Source organism: Bos indicus x Bos taurus, chromosome 19, assembly GCF_003369695.1.
Source record: "Bos indicus x Bos taurus breed Angus x Brahman F1 hybrid chromosome 19, Bos_hybrid_MaternalHap_v2.0, whole genome shotgun sequence".
Taxonomy (NCBI): domain Eukaryota; kingdom Metazoa; phylum Chordata; class Mammalia; order Artiodactyla; family Bovidae; genus Bos; species Bos indicus x Bos taurus.
Window position 1 is genome coordinate 57960916 of NC_040094.1, and position 12182 is coordinate 57973097.

General features: G+C 57.2%; 2 protein-coding genes across 3 annotated transcripts; both read left to right on the forward strand.

Moving 5' to 3' along the window:
- Positions 1-1335: 1335 nt before the first annotated feature.
- LOC113878061 (CMRF35-like molecule 6) lies at positions 1336-6357 on the forward strand. Of its 2 annotated transcripts, none has more exons than XM_027518905.1 (4): positions 1336-1708; positions 2213-2542; positions 3440-3563; positions 5048-6357. In XM_027518905.1, the coding sequence occupies exons 1-4, from the start codon at positions 1648-1650 to the stop codon at positions 5193-5195; spliced, it is 663 nt and encodes a 220-aa protein (XP_027374706.1). In that variant the 5' UTR covers positions 1336-1647; the 3' UTR covers positions 5196-6357. The 2 variants fall into 2 exon arrangements, with proteins under 2 accessions (XP_027374706.1, XP_027374707.1); XM_027518906.1 differs by lacking the exon at positions 5048-6357 and adding an exon at positions 4349-5005.
- Positions 6358-8725: 2368 nt separating this feature from the next.
- LOC113878350 (CMRF35-like molecule 6) lies at positions 8726-11868 on the forward strand. The gene is made up of 3 exons (XM_027519366.1): positions 8726-9587; positions 10485-10608; positions 11759-11868. Exons 1-3 carry the CDS (start codon positions 9293-9295, stop codon positions 11865-11867), a joined length of 528 nt encoding a protein of 175 aa, XP_027375167.1. The 5' UTR covers positions 8726-9292; the 3' UTR covers position 11868.
- The last annotated feature ends 314 nt before the right edge of the window (positions 11869-12182 follow it).

Here is a 12182-nt window from a genome sequence, read left to right on the forward strand (position 1 = left end):
TTTCCTGAGAGCAGGGGAGTCCTGAGAGAAGAAGTCAGTCATTGATCCCTTAGCTGAATTGCCACAGGCTATGCTGGAAAGACACTGGGCTTCAGGCAAGATGGGGACCATCAACTCGTGGGGCCACAGCCCAGATGGAGACACACAGGGAGCCACAAATCCCAGGAGATAAATCCAAGAGGGGGTTCAAATGGTCCAACAGGACACATAACGAGAGAACCAACCTAAGCTGGGAGGGTCAAGGAAGCTGTAGAGTCAAGGGTGTTAGCTGTGGGTCAACGTGGGGAGAGTGGCAGCCTGGGGGTGGAGCTGGAGTCAGGATGAGGTGGCTGAGTTCTGGGCCTTGGCGTGCTGCCATGAGCTGTGGGAGAGGCCTGGTCAGAACACGGGGCTTCATCTGGAGATGGGCAGGGGTCAGGGGGGTGATCGGTGATCGATCAAGCAGAGTGAGCCGGCTCTACTGCATGCCTCCAGCTGCGCACTGGGACCCCGGTCTACTGCCCGAGCCTAGGAACTGGGGAGAGTCAAGACCCACATGGGAGGAATGGGGGGCCCTGGTTTCTGCAGACAATCTTGAGAAGCTGAAAAAACCTACCCGAGGGCAGGACTGCATTCCCCCGTTACCTGGTCCCACTGCCCAGGAAGATTTGACTTGCTGGCTCTGCATGTCACGTGAGCGCGCCACTGTGAGTGAGGATGGGCAGTCTGTCTCCTCTCTGCGGGTTATCCCCTCCCTCATTTCGGCACCGTCAAGAGACCCCTGCTCATCACGTGGATCCAGAGAGGCCCCAGCAGCCCGTGCCCTCGCCCACCCGCTCTGTGCCACTGATGGGGGAGGAGGCTCCCCTCAGCCCCCAGGTCCCCAGCTTCTCATCCAGAGTCCTCTCCCCTGGCCTCCATTGTCAGTCTCTCTCTGCTTCTCAAAGGGGAGTAGACTCTGCCCAGAGGCGGAGCGTGAAGAAGGGGTCTTGAGGGTTTGCAACCGCTGTTCTGTGTGTATTTGGGCAGTGAGGGGCCTAGAGGGGGGAGGCCACAGCCCGAGGGATGTGTACCCTGGGGGGAACCAGAGCCAAGGTGGGACGTAGGAAGTTGTCTGGGGTCACAAGGCAGAATTGCCGGGGAAGGAAGAGGATTTGGGGTTCTGTGGGGGCAGAGTCTTGTGGTCGCCCAGAGCTGCAGGTGGGGAGACAGTGACCCCTTGGTCACCACCAGGACTGGGGAGGATGGATGAGCATGACATCCACCCTCAGACTTCCCATCCTGACCACAATGAAATGACGCATCGCAGAGGGCGGGGATGTGCCACGGAAGAGGAACCCAGCTTGTGGACGGGCGTGTGAGACTGAGAGATGATCTGCTGTGGGTTGGGCGAGGAGTGAGCAGCCTCCCCGATCGAGTGGCCTGGCACGTGTCTAGTCGCTGAACTGGGTGGAGCTGAGGGCAGCGGGCTGGACCAACTGTGTTCCCCTCCCCCTAAGCTTCCTGCCCCCTGCCCCCTGGACCACCTGAGCTGACCTGGGCCGGGACCAGGAAGCAGAGAGGCCCAGAGGAGCAGAAGTGAGGACTGGGAGGGACTCCTTTGAAGAGGCTCAACCTTGTCCCTCTCCTTGGCCTGGCGCTGCTTCAGGTGACATCCCTACTGGGGAAATGACCCCGAGGGGCAGGGCCGGGTGGCTGCCTTCAGCTCTGCTGCTGCTCCAGCTCCCAGGTAGGTGGCTCAGCCCTTCCTGTGGGAGAGGAGGGGGCAGGGCCGGAGCTGGGTCAACAGGGTTGGGGGGGTGGGGGTGGGGCCAGCAGCAGGGGGTGGGGGGAAGTTCCAGGAGGGGCTGCCGCCTATCTCACCAGCAAGCAGGAGGGTTCAGGGCATGAAGCAGGTGAGCCTGGCCCACTGTGCTGGTGGGAGGGGGCGCCTGTGATGGTCACACCTTAATGGTCACAGTCAGGGATGACCTCTTGTGGCACCACACACACACACACACACACACTCACACACACATGGAGGTTTTCCCATCCTGGGCTCTTCTGTCTCCAAGGACACCCTCTCCTCTGTGAGGAGGGAAGCTCCTCCCTGTCTTCCTCCCCTGGATGTGAGGAAGGCTCCCTTTCTGCCTTGGCCTCCTCCAGACCCCACGGGCCCTTCAGGGACCCGCATCTGGGATTCCTTTGACCCAGGCCCACCTGATGGAGAGCCAGACCCGGTTGTGTTTTCCAGGCTGTTTGTCCCTGAGCGGCCCCCGCAGAGTGACGGGCATCGTGGGGAGATCCCTGAGCGTGCAGTGTCAGTACCAGGAGGAATTCATAAACAATACCAAATACTGGTGCAAACCCCCATGTGTGTTATCGTGGAGGATGGTGGAGACCACAGAGTCAGAGAGAGAAGTGAGGAGGGGCCACGTGTCCATCAGAGACCATCCTGCAAGCCTCACCTTCACAGTGACCTTGGAGAACCTCAGAGAAGAGGATGCGGGAACGTACTGGTGTGGGATCGATGTGTTATCTACATTTGACCCCATCTTCGAGGTGGAGGTGTCTGTGATCCCAGGTGAGCATCCTCCACCGTCACTCCAGCACCAGGCTGGTCACCTGGACCCTCAGGAAGGAAGTGGGACAGAAAGGCTGGGCCAGGATGACCAGGAGGGGGTTGGGCGGTGAGCCTGGCTATGGGTGGTGTCTTGGGCCCATGCTTGTTTGCACACACGCACATCTCTGTCTGTGAGTGGGGCCACCCTAGAGCTACACGTGGACACCGTCAAGGTGGGCATCTTCCTGCTCACGGGCAGGCGGGCATCCTGCTCTGGGGTCCAGGATGTCTGCTCTCCTCACAAGCGCACGTCCACTCTCAAGGGGCCCGTGTCTCTTTCTGGCCTGTGCAGGGTTCTGCCTATGGGGGGCGCACTCTCACAAGGCCCCACTGCCTACGGGCCGGCCTTGACCCCGGGGCCCTGAGGACCTGAGACAGGCCCTACCCTGAGCCCAGGGGTGGGACCTGCTCCAGAGCCCGCACCTGCACCGGGCTTCACCACCATCCCCGCTTCCAATACATACCCTGCCCTTGTGCTGGCCCAGAGGCCACCAGTGACCCTCCAGTGTTCTGGAAGGACCTCCTGGGGTTCTGGGGCTTCTCTTGTAACCCCAAGGAAAACGCAAAACGGAGCCCCTACTCTGTCCCTCTTGGGACTCGCCCTGCCCTGCCAGGCTGACCCTGCGTGTCCCTCTTGCTTTCCACTTGGCATTGACCGTGCTCACCTGCCCAGGGTGCATCTGGAGGGGTGGGGGGAGGGGGGCCCAGGGACTGGCCAGGCCTGGGTGAGGCCATGGGGAGCGGTGGACCCCTGACCAGATGGCCTGAGTGACCTTGACTGTGTGAGTCACAGCCACACGGGGACAGAGTGTGGGACGCGGGGAAGGAAACGGGGCCTGCCTTGTGCTTCTCCCTCAGCCCCTGCTACAGCCAGCGGCCCCGAGAGGTCCACGGGCTCCCCAGGCGCTCCCACGACCCTGCCAGTGCCCACCTGGAGCACCGCATCTGCTCAGGAGACCCCCGATCCCGGCCAAGCTCCTCGGTAAGGGGCCACGTCCCGGGACATTGGCACCTGGGTGGTTTCTCCTCTGGGTGAGGGGCCAGGTCGGGGATTTGGGTCTTCCGTCTCCGGGCCCCTCGTTTATTCCCACACCGGACTGTGAAGGTCCCACTGCGTGCCTGGGGCTCTGCCGTGGATGCAGTAAGACCACCCAGGCAGGATCCGGCTCCGATGAGAGTTGTGCTGTAAGGGGCAAGTCACGCCCTGGACAGTCCACCCAGAGTTCCTATGTAAATATGGTGGTTTGGGATGAGTACTATGGAGAGATACCAGCCGCTGGGGTTCGGTGAGAGTGTGTGTGGGAAGGTGATTAGATTTGCTATTTAATACATGATAATCAGGGACGCCTGGCTGAATCATTTGAGGAGACACCTGCAGGATTTGAGGACCCTGGCATTCAGGGTTCCAGGAAGAGAGAAAAGTGAGTGCAAATGTCCCACAGAAGGAGCCTTCAGGACCCCGGCCCAGGGCAGGGAGGAAGCAGGTTTCCTGGGCATTGGTGGCCGCTACACTCTGTCCCCTGCCTCCCCGCAGCCCTGGTCATTGGTGATCTCCTGTTGAAGGCCCCAGGGTCAGAGGGCGGGGAGAACTAAGGCGGTCGTTTATTCATCTATCATCTACCATGCACTTTTTTTTTTCACTTTGACTTTTCACCATAAAACTTTTCTAAATTTAATTTTTATTTTATATTAGCTTATAAAATTTAGGGTACATCACAACTTTTAAAAATTAATTCATTTTTTAATCGGAAGGTAATTGTTTTACAGAATTATATTGGTTTCTGCCGAACACCAACATCTATCAGCCATGATTATTAGAGTATACCAGAGTTTTTAAGTGTTGACCTTTGGAGATACATCATAGATGCTAAGTCACGTCCAATACTTTGCGACTCAATGGACTGTAGACTAGCAGGCTTCTCTGCGCATGGACTCCTCCACGCAAGAATACTGGAGTGGGTGCAGTTTCTTACTTCAGAGGATCTTCTTGACCTAGGGATCGAACCCACGTCTCTCAGACCTTGGGTCTTTGGAGGTATCACACTGGTACCAGTTTCTCCCTGTGAATAAAACAGTCCCTTTCTTTTTGGGAAATCTGTTTACAGGAGAGCAGACATCACACAAAAAAGCCTACTACTGATTACTATACCCTGGAAAGGATAACCTCACAAGTGGAGGGCCTTGGAAAAAATCCTTCTCCTGCCCAGATCCCTCAAAGATCCCTGGTCTCCCTCCCGTGATTCTCATGGCCCCGTCCACCCTCATGCTCACAGTCCTAATTCTCAAGGGCTATTATTAAGCAGAGAAAAGTGAGCAGAGGGCCTTAGAGTGGGCGGCCCTGTCTGGGGGTGATGCTTACGTGGATGGTCCTGGACTCAGGGCACAGGGACGGGGGTGGGGAGGGACTGAGGGACCAGGGTCCCCACTAAGGATGCTCCTCCCTGTCTGTCCCCGTGCCCCCCACAGGCCCCTGCTGGGCAGCGCCCACTTCCTGCTCCTGGTCTTCCTGAAGGTGCCCCTGCTCCTGGGCATGCTCGGTGCTGTCCTCTGGGTCCACAGGCCTCTGAGGAGCTCTGCGGACCGGCGGAGGCAGTCCATTTACGAGAACCAGTAGCCCCCATGTTCATCACGTCCTCTTCGATGCTGCAGTCTGCCGCAGGATGGAAATGACCCTCTGCCCAGCTGTCCTGTATCACACTCCACCTCTCTCTCAGAACTTCTTTGTAACTTTTTTCCTAGAACATGGTTCTCATAAATCCTAAATGTAACCTACTCAATAGGTTCTTCTGAACTGTAACTGCAGATCAACATTGAGGACATACCTTCTGGTTAACTCACAGAGCATCGCTCATGTATGGATCTCTCGGGCGCTCTCCCTGAAGTCTTCATCCCCAGGAGTGTGCAAGCCTTCCTTTGGATCTGTTTTGGTGGATCCGGGCAGTTCCATGGTCTCCCCCACCATCTGCGCTACCATAATCCCTCACCTTCCACAGGGCTTGGATCCACCGTGGGGAATCTTCCAGTTGCTGAATCCGTTAAATTAATTATGCATTCTGAAGCTCAGGAAATACCAATGCAGAAAATTCATGAGTCCTTTGGGCCCACTGAGACTGAGTTCTGAGTCAAAATTCCATTGTTCACAAACCTTCATAAGCCTCTGCTCTGTCTAATGGACCAAAGAGTCATGTTGGGCTTCTCCAATTGGTGTCAGTTCAGAACAGAATCCAGAGTTGCCTGAAAAATTGGTTATTCCCTCCTCATGCCCAGTCAGACTGGTTAGTGTGTTCAGGTCCTTTGTGATGGCTGGTAGAACAGTAAGATTACTCAGTTTATGCAACGTAACAGAGTCCTTCCTTCCTCCTGTTCAAGAGTAACTGAAACCCTTTCCCAGCCCATCATCCAAGGCCTGTGGTTTTAGGCCTGGTTCAAGTTTGGAAATAGATTGAGGGGCCATGACTGTTTCCTCTGTTCAATAGCCTAGTCTCTCCTACTTATAGCAACAAAGAAAGGCTTGAGTCGGCTGCCCACCGATTTCAGTTCAAGGTGTATCATGATGAACCTGTGGGCACCAAACATCCCCGAAAGGTAGGTTATCGTCATGACTCGTCCATTTGAAGCAGCTGAGCCCGGGGGAATTTCACCAGCTTTTCATTCAGGAAACGTATAGAGATGAACAAAGTAGCAAGCACTAATTCAGGCAATGGTTCCAACCATGAACAAACAGAACAAAATGTTAAAAAAATTTTGCTTGAACATTAAAATTGCTTTCCTGCTCTGGGTCTTTGCTGCTGTGCGGGCTCCTCTGTAGTTGTGGTGTGCAGGATTCCCTGGGTGGTGGTGCCCCGTTTTGTGGAGTGTGGGTTCCAGGGCTCAAGAGCCTCAGTAGTTGGGCTTTCCTCGCTCTAGAGCACAGGCCGATCAGTTGTGGGAAAAGGCTTAGTTGCTCCCTGGCATGTAGGATCTTCCTGGATCCACAGGGATGGACCCGTGTCTCCTGCATCAGCAGGCAGATTCTTTACCACTGAGCCACCAGGGAAGCCCAAGAGCTCGGCTTTATGGCACTCACATACCAGTGGTTGACCCAGATAATTAACAAACACAAGAATACAGGTATGCAGACATGCAGAAATGTCAAAGTCCAAGGTGAAGAGTATCTTGGAATAACATCAAATCAGGTAAGGTGTTATTGGTGCAGTTGTGAGGGGTGACTTCTCTCAGGCTCCGTGAATAGGGTTGTATTTAACGGAGATCAGAAGAAAGAAATGGAGTGAGCCCTGTGGGCATCTGGAGGAAGAGCCTTTGGGCAAAGGGAAGGCCAGATGAAGATGTCCTGCCATGGGAGCACTTTCGATGGGGATCCAGGGAAGACTAGGGAGCAGACGCCTGCAGGGTCCGGTGGTGCCGTGTTCTCCAAGAATCATGCTCCAGTCCTGTTTCCCAGCCTGAGCAGGAAAAGACAGACCAGGACTGGAGAATTTAGTCTTCTGAAAGCAGGGGAGACCTGAGAGAGGCGTTCATCGCTGATCCACTCGACAGCCCAGTAGCTGAACTGCAACACGCACATATTGTGGAAAGACTCCGGGCCATGAGGCAGGGTGAGGACCCTGCATTCATGGGGTCACAGCCCAGCAGGACGCACACCGGGAACCCCAAATCCCAGGCCTGATGAAAGCCTAGGGGGTGTCATACGCGCCAAGAGACCATAGATGGGGAGCCAACATAAGCTGGGAGAGTGGATGAGAGTGTCCAGTCGCGGATATTGATGGGTCAGGCAGAGGAGCAGGAATTCAAGGGTCTGGACCAGGCCGGAAGTGAGCAGGGCAGCAGCCCGGGGTGGATCTGCAACAGGGTGTTGAGGCCGAATGCTGGGCCTTTGGGTGCTGCCAAGAGCTGTGTGGAGGGAGCCAGTCAGAACACAGGGCTTCTTCCTGGGACCGGCAGGCATCCAGGCCTGCTATACACTGGGACGCAGGTCTACTGCCTGTGAGCAGAACTGAGGAGAGTCAGGATCTGCAGGGGAGCAGTGGGAGACCCTGGGGTGTGCAGACCAGCTTGAGAAGCTGGAATAACCTACCCGAGGGCAGGAAAGCAGGCCCCCCACCGCCTACCCCTAACCCCCAACCCTACCCACACCCCCTACCCCAGTGCCCGGGAAAACAGGGCTTAAAGGTCCAGCACGGCACATGAACAAGCCACATCGGTGAAGGCGTCTGTCTCCTCTCTGCGGGCCGTCCCCTCCCTCATCCCTGCACCGTGAAGAGGCCCCTGCTCATCACGTGCATCCAGGAGAGGCCCAGGAGCCAGTGCCCTGGGGCCCCTGTTGGACAATCACCCCTCTGTGTCACTGGTGGGGGAAGAGGCTCCTCTCAGCCCCAGGCCCCCAACTCCTCATCCCTCCACCCAGCGTCTTCTCCTCTGACCTCCTGTCGGTTCTCAGTCTCTCTCTGGTTCTCAAAGGGGAGTAGACTCTGTCCAGAGGCGGAGCATGAAAAGGTTGGGAACCGCTATTCTGAGTCGAATGTAGGCAGGGAGGGGCCCAAGACCGGGGAAGGCACAGCCCGAGGGATGTGTACCCCGGGGAGAACCAGAGCCAAGGTGGAACATACGAAGTTGTCTGGGGTCACAGGACAGACTTGTGAAGCAGGAAGTGGACTCGGGGGTCCCATAGGCTGCCTGCAGTCCCAGGTAATGGGGACACAGACCCTGGGTCATCCCCACCAAGGCCAGAGAGGATGGCTGAGCATGGCATCCTCATCCGAGTGTCCCTCCTGACCCCAGGGAAATGATGTGCCACAGAAGCTAAGGCCCCGCAGAAGAGGAGCACAGCTGGTGCCGCCGGAGCGTGTGTGAGACCGAGAGAGGACCTGCTGTGCGGGTGGGGAGGGGGCAGCATCCTAGATCGGGGGACCCTGGACGCATCCAGTCGCTGGATTGAGAGGAGCTGAGGGCAGTGGGTCCAAGCACCTGGACCAGTCGTGCCCCTCCCCCTAAGCTTCCTGCCCCCTGCCCCCTGGACCACCTGAGCTGACCCGGGACGGGACCAGGAAGCAGAGAGGCCCAGAGAAGCAGAAGTGAGGACTGGAAGTGAGTCCTCTGAAGAGGCTGCACCCTGTCCCTGCCCAGGGCCTGGCGCTGCTGCAGGTGGCATCCCTGGGGAAATGACCCCATGGGGGCAGGGCTGGGTGGCTGCCTTCAGCTCTGCTGCTGCTCCAGCTCCCTGGTGATTGGCTCAGCCCTTCCTCGGGGAGGCGAGGGGGCAGGGCTGGAGCTGGGTGTTTGTGGGGCCAGCAGCGGGAGGCAGGGAGAAAGTTCCAGAAGGGCCCGCCGCCTGTCTCAGCAGCGAGCAGGAGGGTTCAGGGCACGAAGCAGGTGAAGCTGGTCCACTGTGCTGTTGGGAGGGGGCGCCTGTGATGGTCACACCTCAACAGTCACAATCAGAGATGACCTCTTGACTCCTCCCATGAACACACACACAGTTCTTTCCAGGCTGGGCCCTTCCCTTCTCCGTAGACACCCTCTCCTCTGTGAGGAGGGTACTTGTCCCTCCTCAGCCTTCCCTGGGTCTGAGGAAACTTTTGCCTCCTGCCTCCACCTCCTCCAACCCCATGGGCCCCTTGCGGGACCCACATCCTTGGTATTCCCAGCCCTGCCCCGCTGGACGAGGAGCTGGTTGTGTTTTCCAGGCTGTTTTTTGCTGAGTGGCCCCAGCAGATGACGGGCATCATGGGGGGATCCCTGAACATGGAGTGTCGGTACCAGGAGGAATTCATAGACGACAACAAATTCTGGTGCACATCCCGATGTTTGTGGAAGACTGTGGAGACCAGAGAGTCAGCGAGAGAAGTGAGGAGGGGCTGCGTGTCCATCAGAGACCATCCTGCAAGCCTCACCTTCACAGTGACCTTGGAGAACCTCAGAGAGGAGGATGCGGGAATGTACTGGTGTGGGATCGATGTGTTATCTACATTTGACCCCATCTTCGAGGTGGAGGTGTCCGTGATCCCAGGTGAGCATCTTCCACCCTCACTCCAGCACCAGGCTGGTCACCCGGACCCTCAGGAAGGAAGTGGGACAGAAAGGCTGGGCCAGGATGACCGGGAGGGGGTTGGGCGGTGAGCCTGGCTATAGGTGGTGTCTTGGGCCCATGCTTGTTTGCACACATGCACATCTCTGTCTGTGAGTGGGGCCACCCTACAGCTACACATGGACACCGTTAAGGTGTGCATCTTCCTGCTTCACGGGCAGGCGGGCATCCTGCTCTGGGGTCCAGGATGTCTGCTCTCCTCACAAGCGCACGTCCACTCTCAAGGGGCCCGTGTCTCTTTCTGGCCTGTGCAGGGTTCTGCCTATGGGGGGCGCACTCTCACAAGGCCCCACTGCATACAGGCCGGCCTTGACCCCAGTCCCTGAGGACCTGAGACGGGCCCTACCCTGAGCCCAGGGGTGGGACCTGCTCCAGAGCCCGCACCTGCACCGGGCTTCACCACCATCCCCGCTTCCAGTGCATACCCTGCCCTTGTGCTGGCCCAGAGGCCACCAGTGACCCTCCAGTGTTCTGGAAGGACCTCCTGGGGTTCTGGGGCTTCTCTTGTAACCCCAAGGAAAACGCAAAACGGAGCCCCTACTCTGTCCCTCTTGGGACTCGCCCTGCCCTTCCAGGCTGACCCTCTCTGTCCCTCTTGCTTTCCACTTGGCATTGACCGTGCTCACCTGCCCAGGGTGCATCTGGAGGGGTGGGGGGAGGGGGGCCCAGGGACTGGCCAGGCCTGGGTGAGGCCATGGGGAGCGGTGGACCCCTGACCAGATGGCCCGAGTGACCTTGACTGTGTGAGTCACAGCCACACGGGGACAGAGTGTGGGACGCGGGGAAGGAAACGGGGCCTGCCTTGTGCTTCTCCCTCAGCCCCTGCTACAGCCAGCGGCCCCGAGAGGCCCACGGGCTCCCCAGGTGCTCCCACGACCCTGTCAGTGCCCACCTGGAGCACCGCATCTGCTCAGGAGACCCCCGATCCCGGCCAAGCTCCTCGGTAAGGGGCCACGTCCCGGGACATTGGCACCTGGGTGGTTTCTCCTCTGGGTGAGGGGCCTGGTCGGGGATTTGGGTCTTCCATCTCCGGGCCCCTCGTTTATTCCCACACCGGACTGTGAAGGTCCCACTACGTGCCTGGGGCTCTGCTGTGGATGCAGTAAGACCACCCAGGCAGGATCCGGCTCCGATGAGAGTTGTGCTGTAAGGGGCAAGTCACGCCCTGGACCAGTCCACACAGAGCTCCTATGTAAATGTGGTGGTTTGGGATGGGTACTATGGAGAGATACCAGTCACTGGGGTTCGGTGAGAGTGTGTGTGGGAAGGTGATTAGATTTGCTGTTTAATACATGATAAGCAGGGACGCCTGGCTGAATCCTTTGAGGGGAGACCTGCAGGATCTTGGGAGCCTGGCATTAAGGTTTCTGCAAAAATAAAACTCTAGGTAGAGAGAAAAGTGAGTGCAAATGTCCCATAAAAGGAGGCCTCAGGACCCGGTCCAGGGCAGAGCAGGTGGCAGAAGCTCTGGGCCTCACTGGCCCCTGCACTGTGACCCGTGCCCCCCAGAAGCCTGGTCAGATGTGTCATCCTGTCGAAGAACCCCAGCCTCTGGGGCGGAGAGAGCTCAGGGAGTCATTCATTCATCCATCGACTACTACGGTCACTTGTTTTTTTAACGTTCACCATATGACTTTTTTAAATTTAATTTTTATTTCATGTTAGAGTATACGGCAGATGTTTAAGGGCTGGTCTTCAGAGGCATCAAGCTGGTATGAGTTTCTCCCTGTGAATAGAACAGTTCCTTCCTTCATGGAAAACGCTGTTTATAGGAGAGGAGACACGACTGATTACTGTACCCCAGATAGGGTAGCCCCACATGTGGAGGGCCTTGGAAGGAACCCTCCTCCTGCCCAGATCCCGCCAGGATCCCTGGTCCCCCTCAAGTGATTCTCACCCTCACGCTCACAGGCCTAATTCTCAAGGGGATTGTTAAGCAGAGAGAAGGGGAGCAGAAGGCCTTAGAGCAGGGCTGCCCTGTCCGGGGGGTGATCTTCATGTGGACTGCCGTGCCCTCAGCTCTGGGGGGCGGGGGTGGAGAGACCAGGGCATCTCTCTAAGGATGCGGTTCACTGTCCCCGTGTTCCATACAGGCCCCCGCTGGGCAGCGCCCACTTCCTGCTGCTGGTCTTCCTGAAGGTGCCCCTGCTCCTGGGCATGCGCGGTGCTGCCCTCTGGGTCCACAGGCCCAGGAGAAGCTGAGAACCAGTGACATCTGTTGCTATGCCTGCTCAGGGTCACAGCCCCCCCTGGTGGACGGAAATGACTCCTGACCAATAAATTCAGTGCCAGTGTCGCTGTCAGAACACTAGGTGAACTTTTAGGAAACTTTTTCTTGCGATGTATCATACAAACAAAAGAATATACCTAATAAATGCCTACTCTTTAAACCAGGAATGCCCTATAACACTTGAGTGTATACCTTGCAGCTTAAGTAATAGACATCGTTAAAAATTTTGAAGCCCTAAGTTCCTCCTTTAACTCTGGATTTTACATTCATCATCTCCTTTCTTCCTG

Excerpts from the sequence above, each read along its gene's own strand:
- LOC113878061 (XM_027518905.1), top strand. The coding sequence starts at position 1,648 with ATGACCCCGAGGGGCAGGGCCGGGTGGCTGCCTTCAGCTCTGCTGCTG. Across the intron at positions 2,543-3,439 it reads GGAGGTGTCTGTGATCCCAG|CCCCTGCTACAGCCAGCGGC; the intron begins GTGAGCATCCTC and ends CTTCTCCCTCAG. Across the intron at positions 3,564-5,047 it reads GATCCCGGCCAAGCTCCTCG|GCCCCTGCTGGGCAGCGCCC; the intron begins GTAAGGGGCCAC and ends TGCCCCCCACAG.
- LOC113878350 (XM_027519366.1), top strand. The coding sequence starts at position 9,293 with ATGACGGGCATCATGGGGGGATCCCTGAACATGGAGTGTCGGTACCAG. Across the intron at positions 9,588-10,484 it reads GGAGGTGTCCGTGATCCCAG|CCCCTGCTACAGCCAGCGGC; the intron begins GTGAGCATCTTC and ends CTTCTCCCTCAG. Across the intron at positions 10,609-11,758 it reads GATCCCGGCCAAGCTCCTCG|GCCCCCGCTGGGCAGCGCCC; the intron begins GTAAGGGGCCAC and ends TGTTCCATACAG.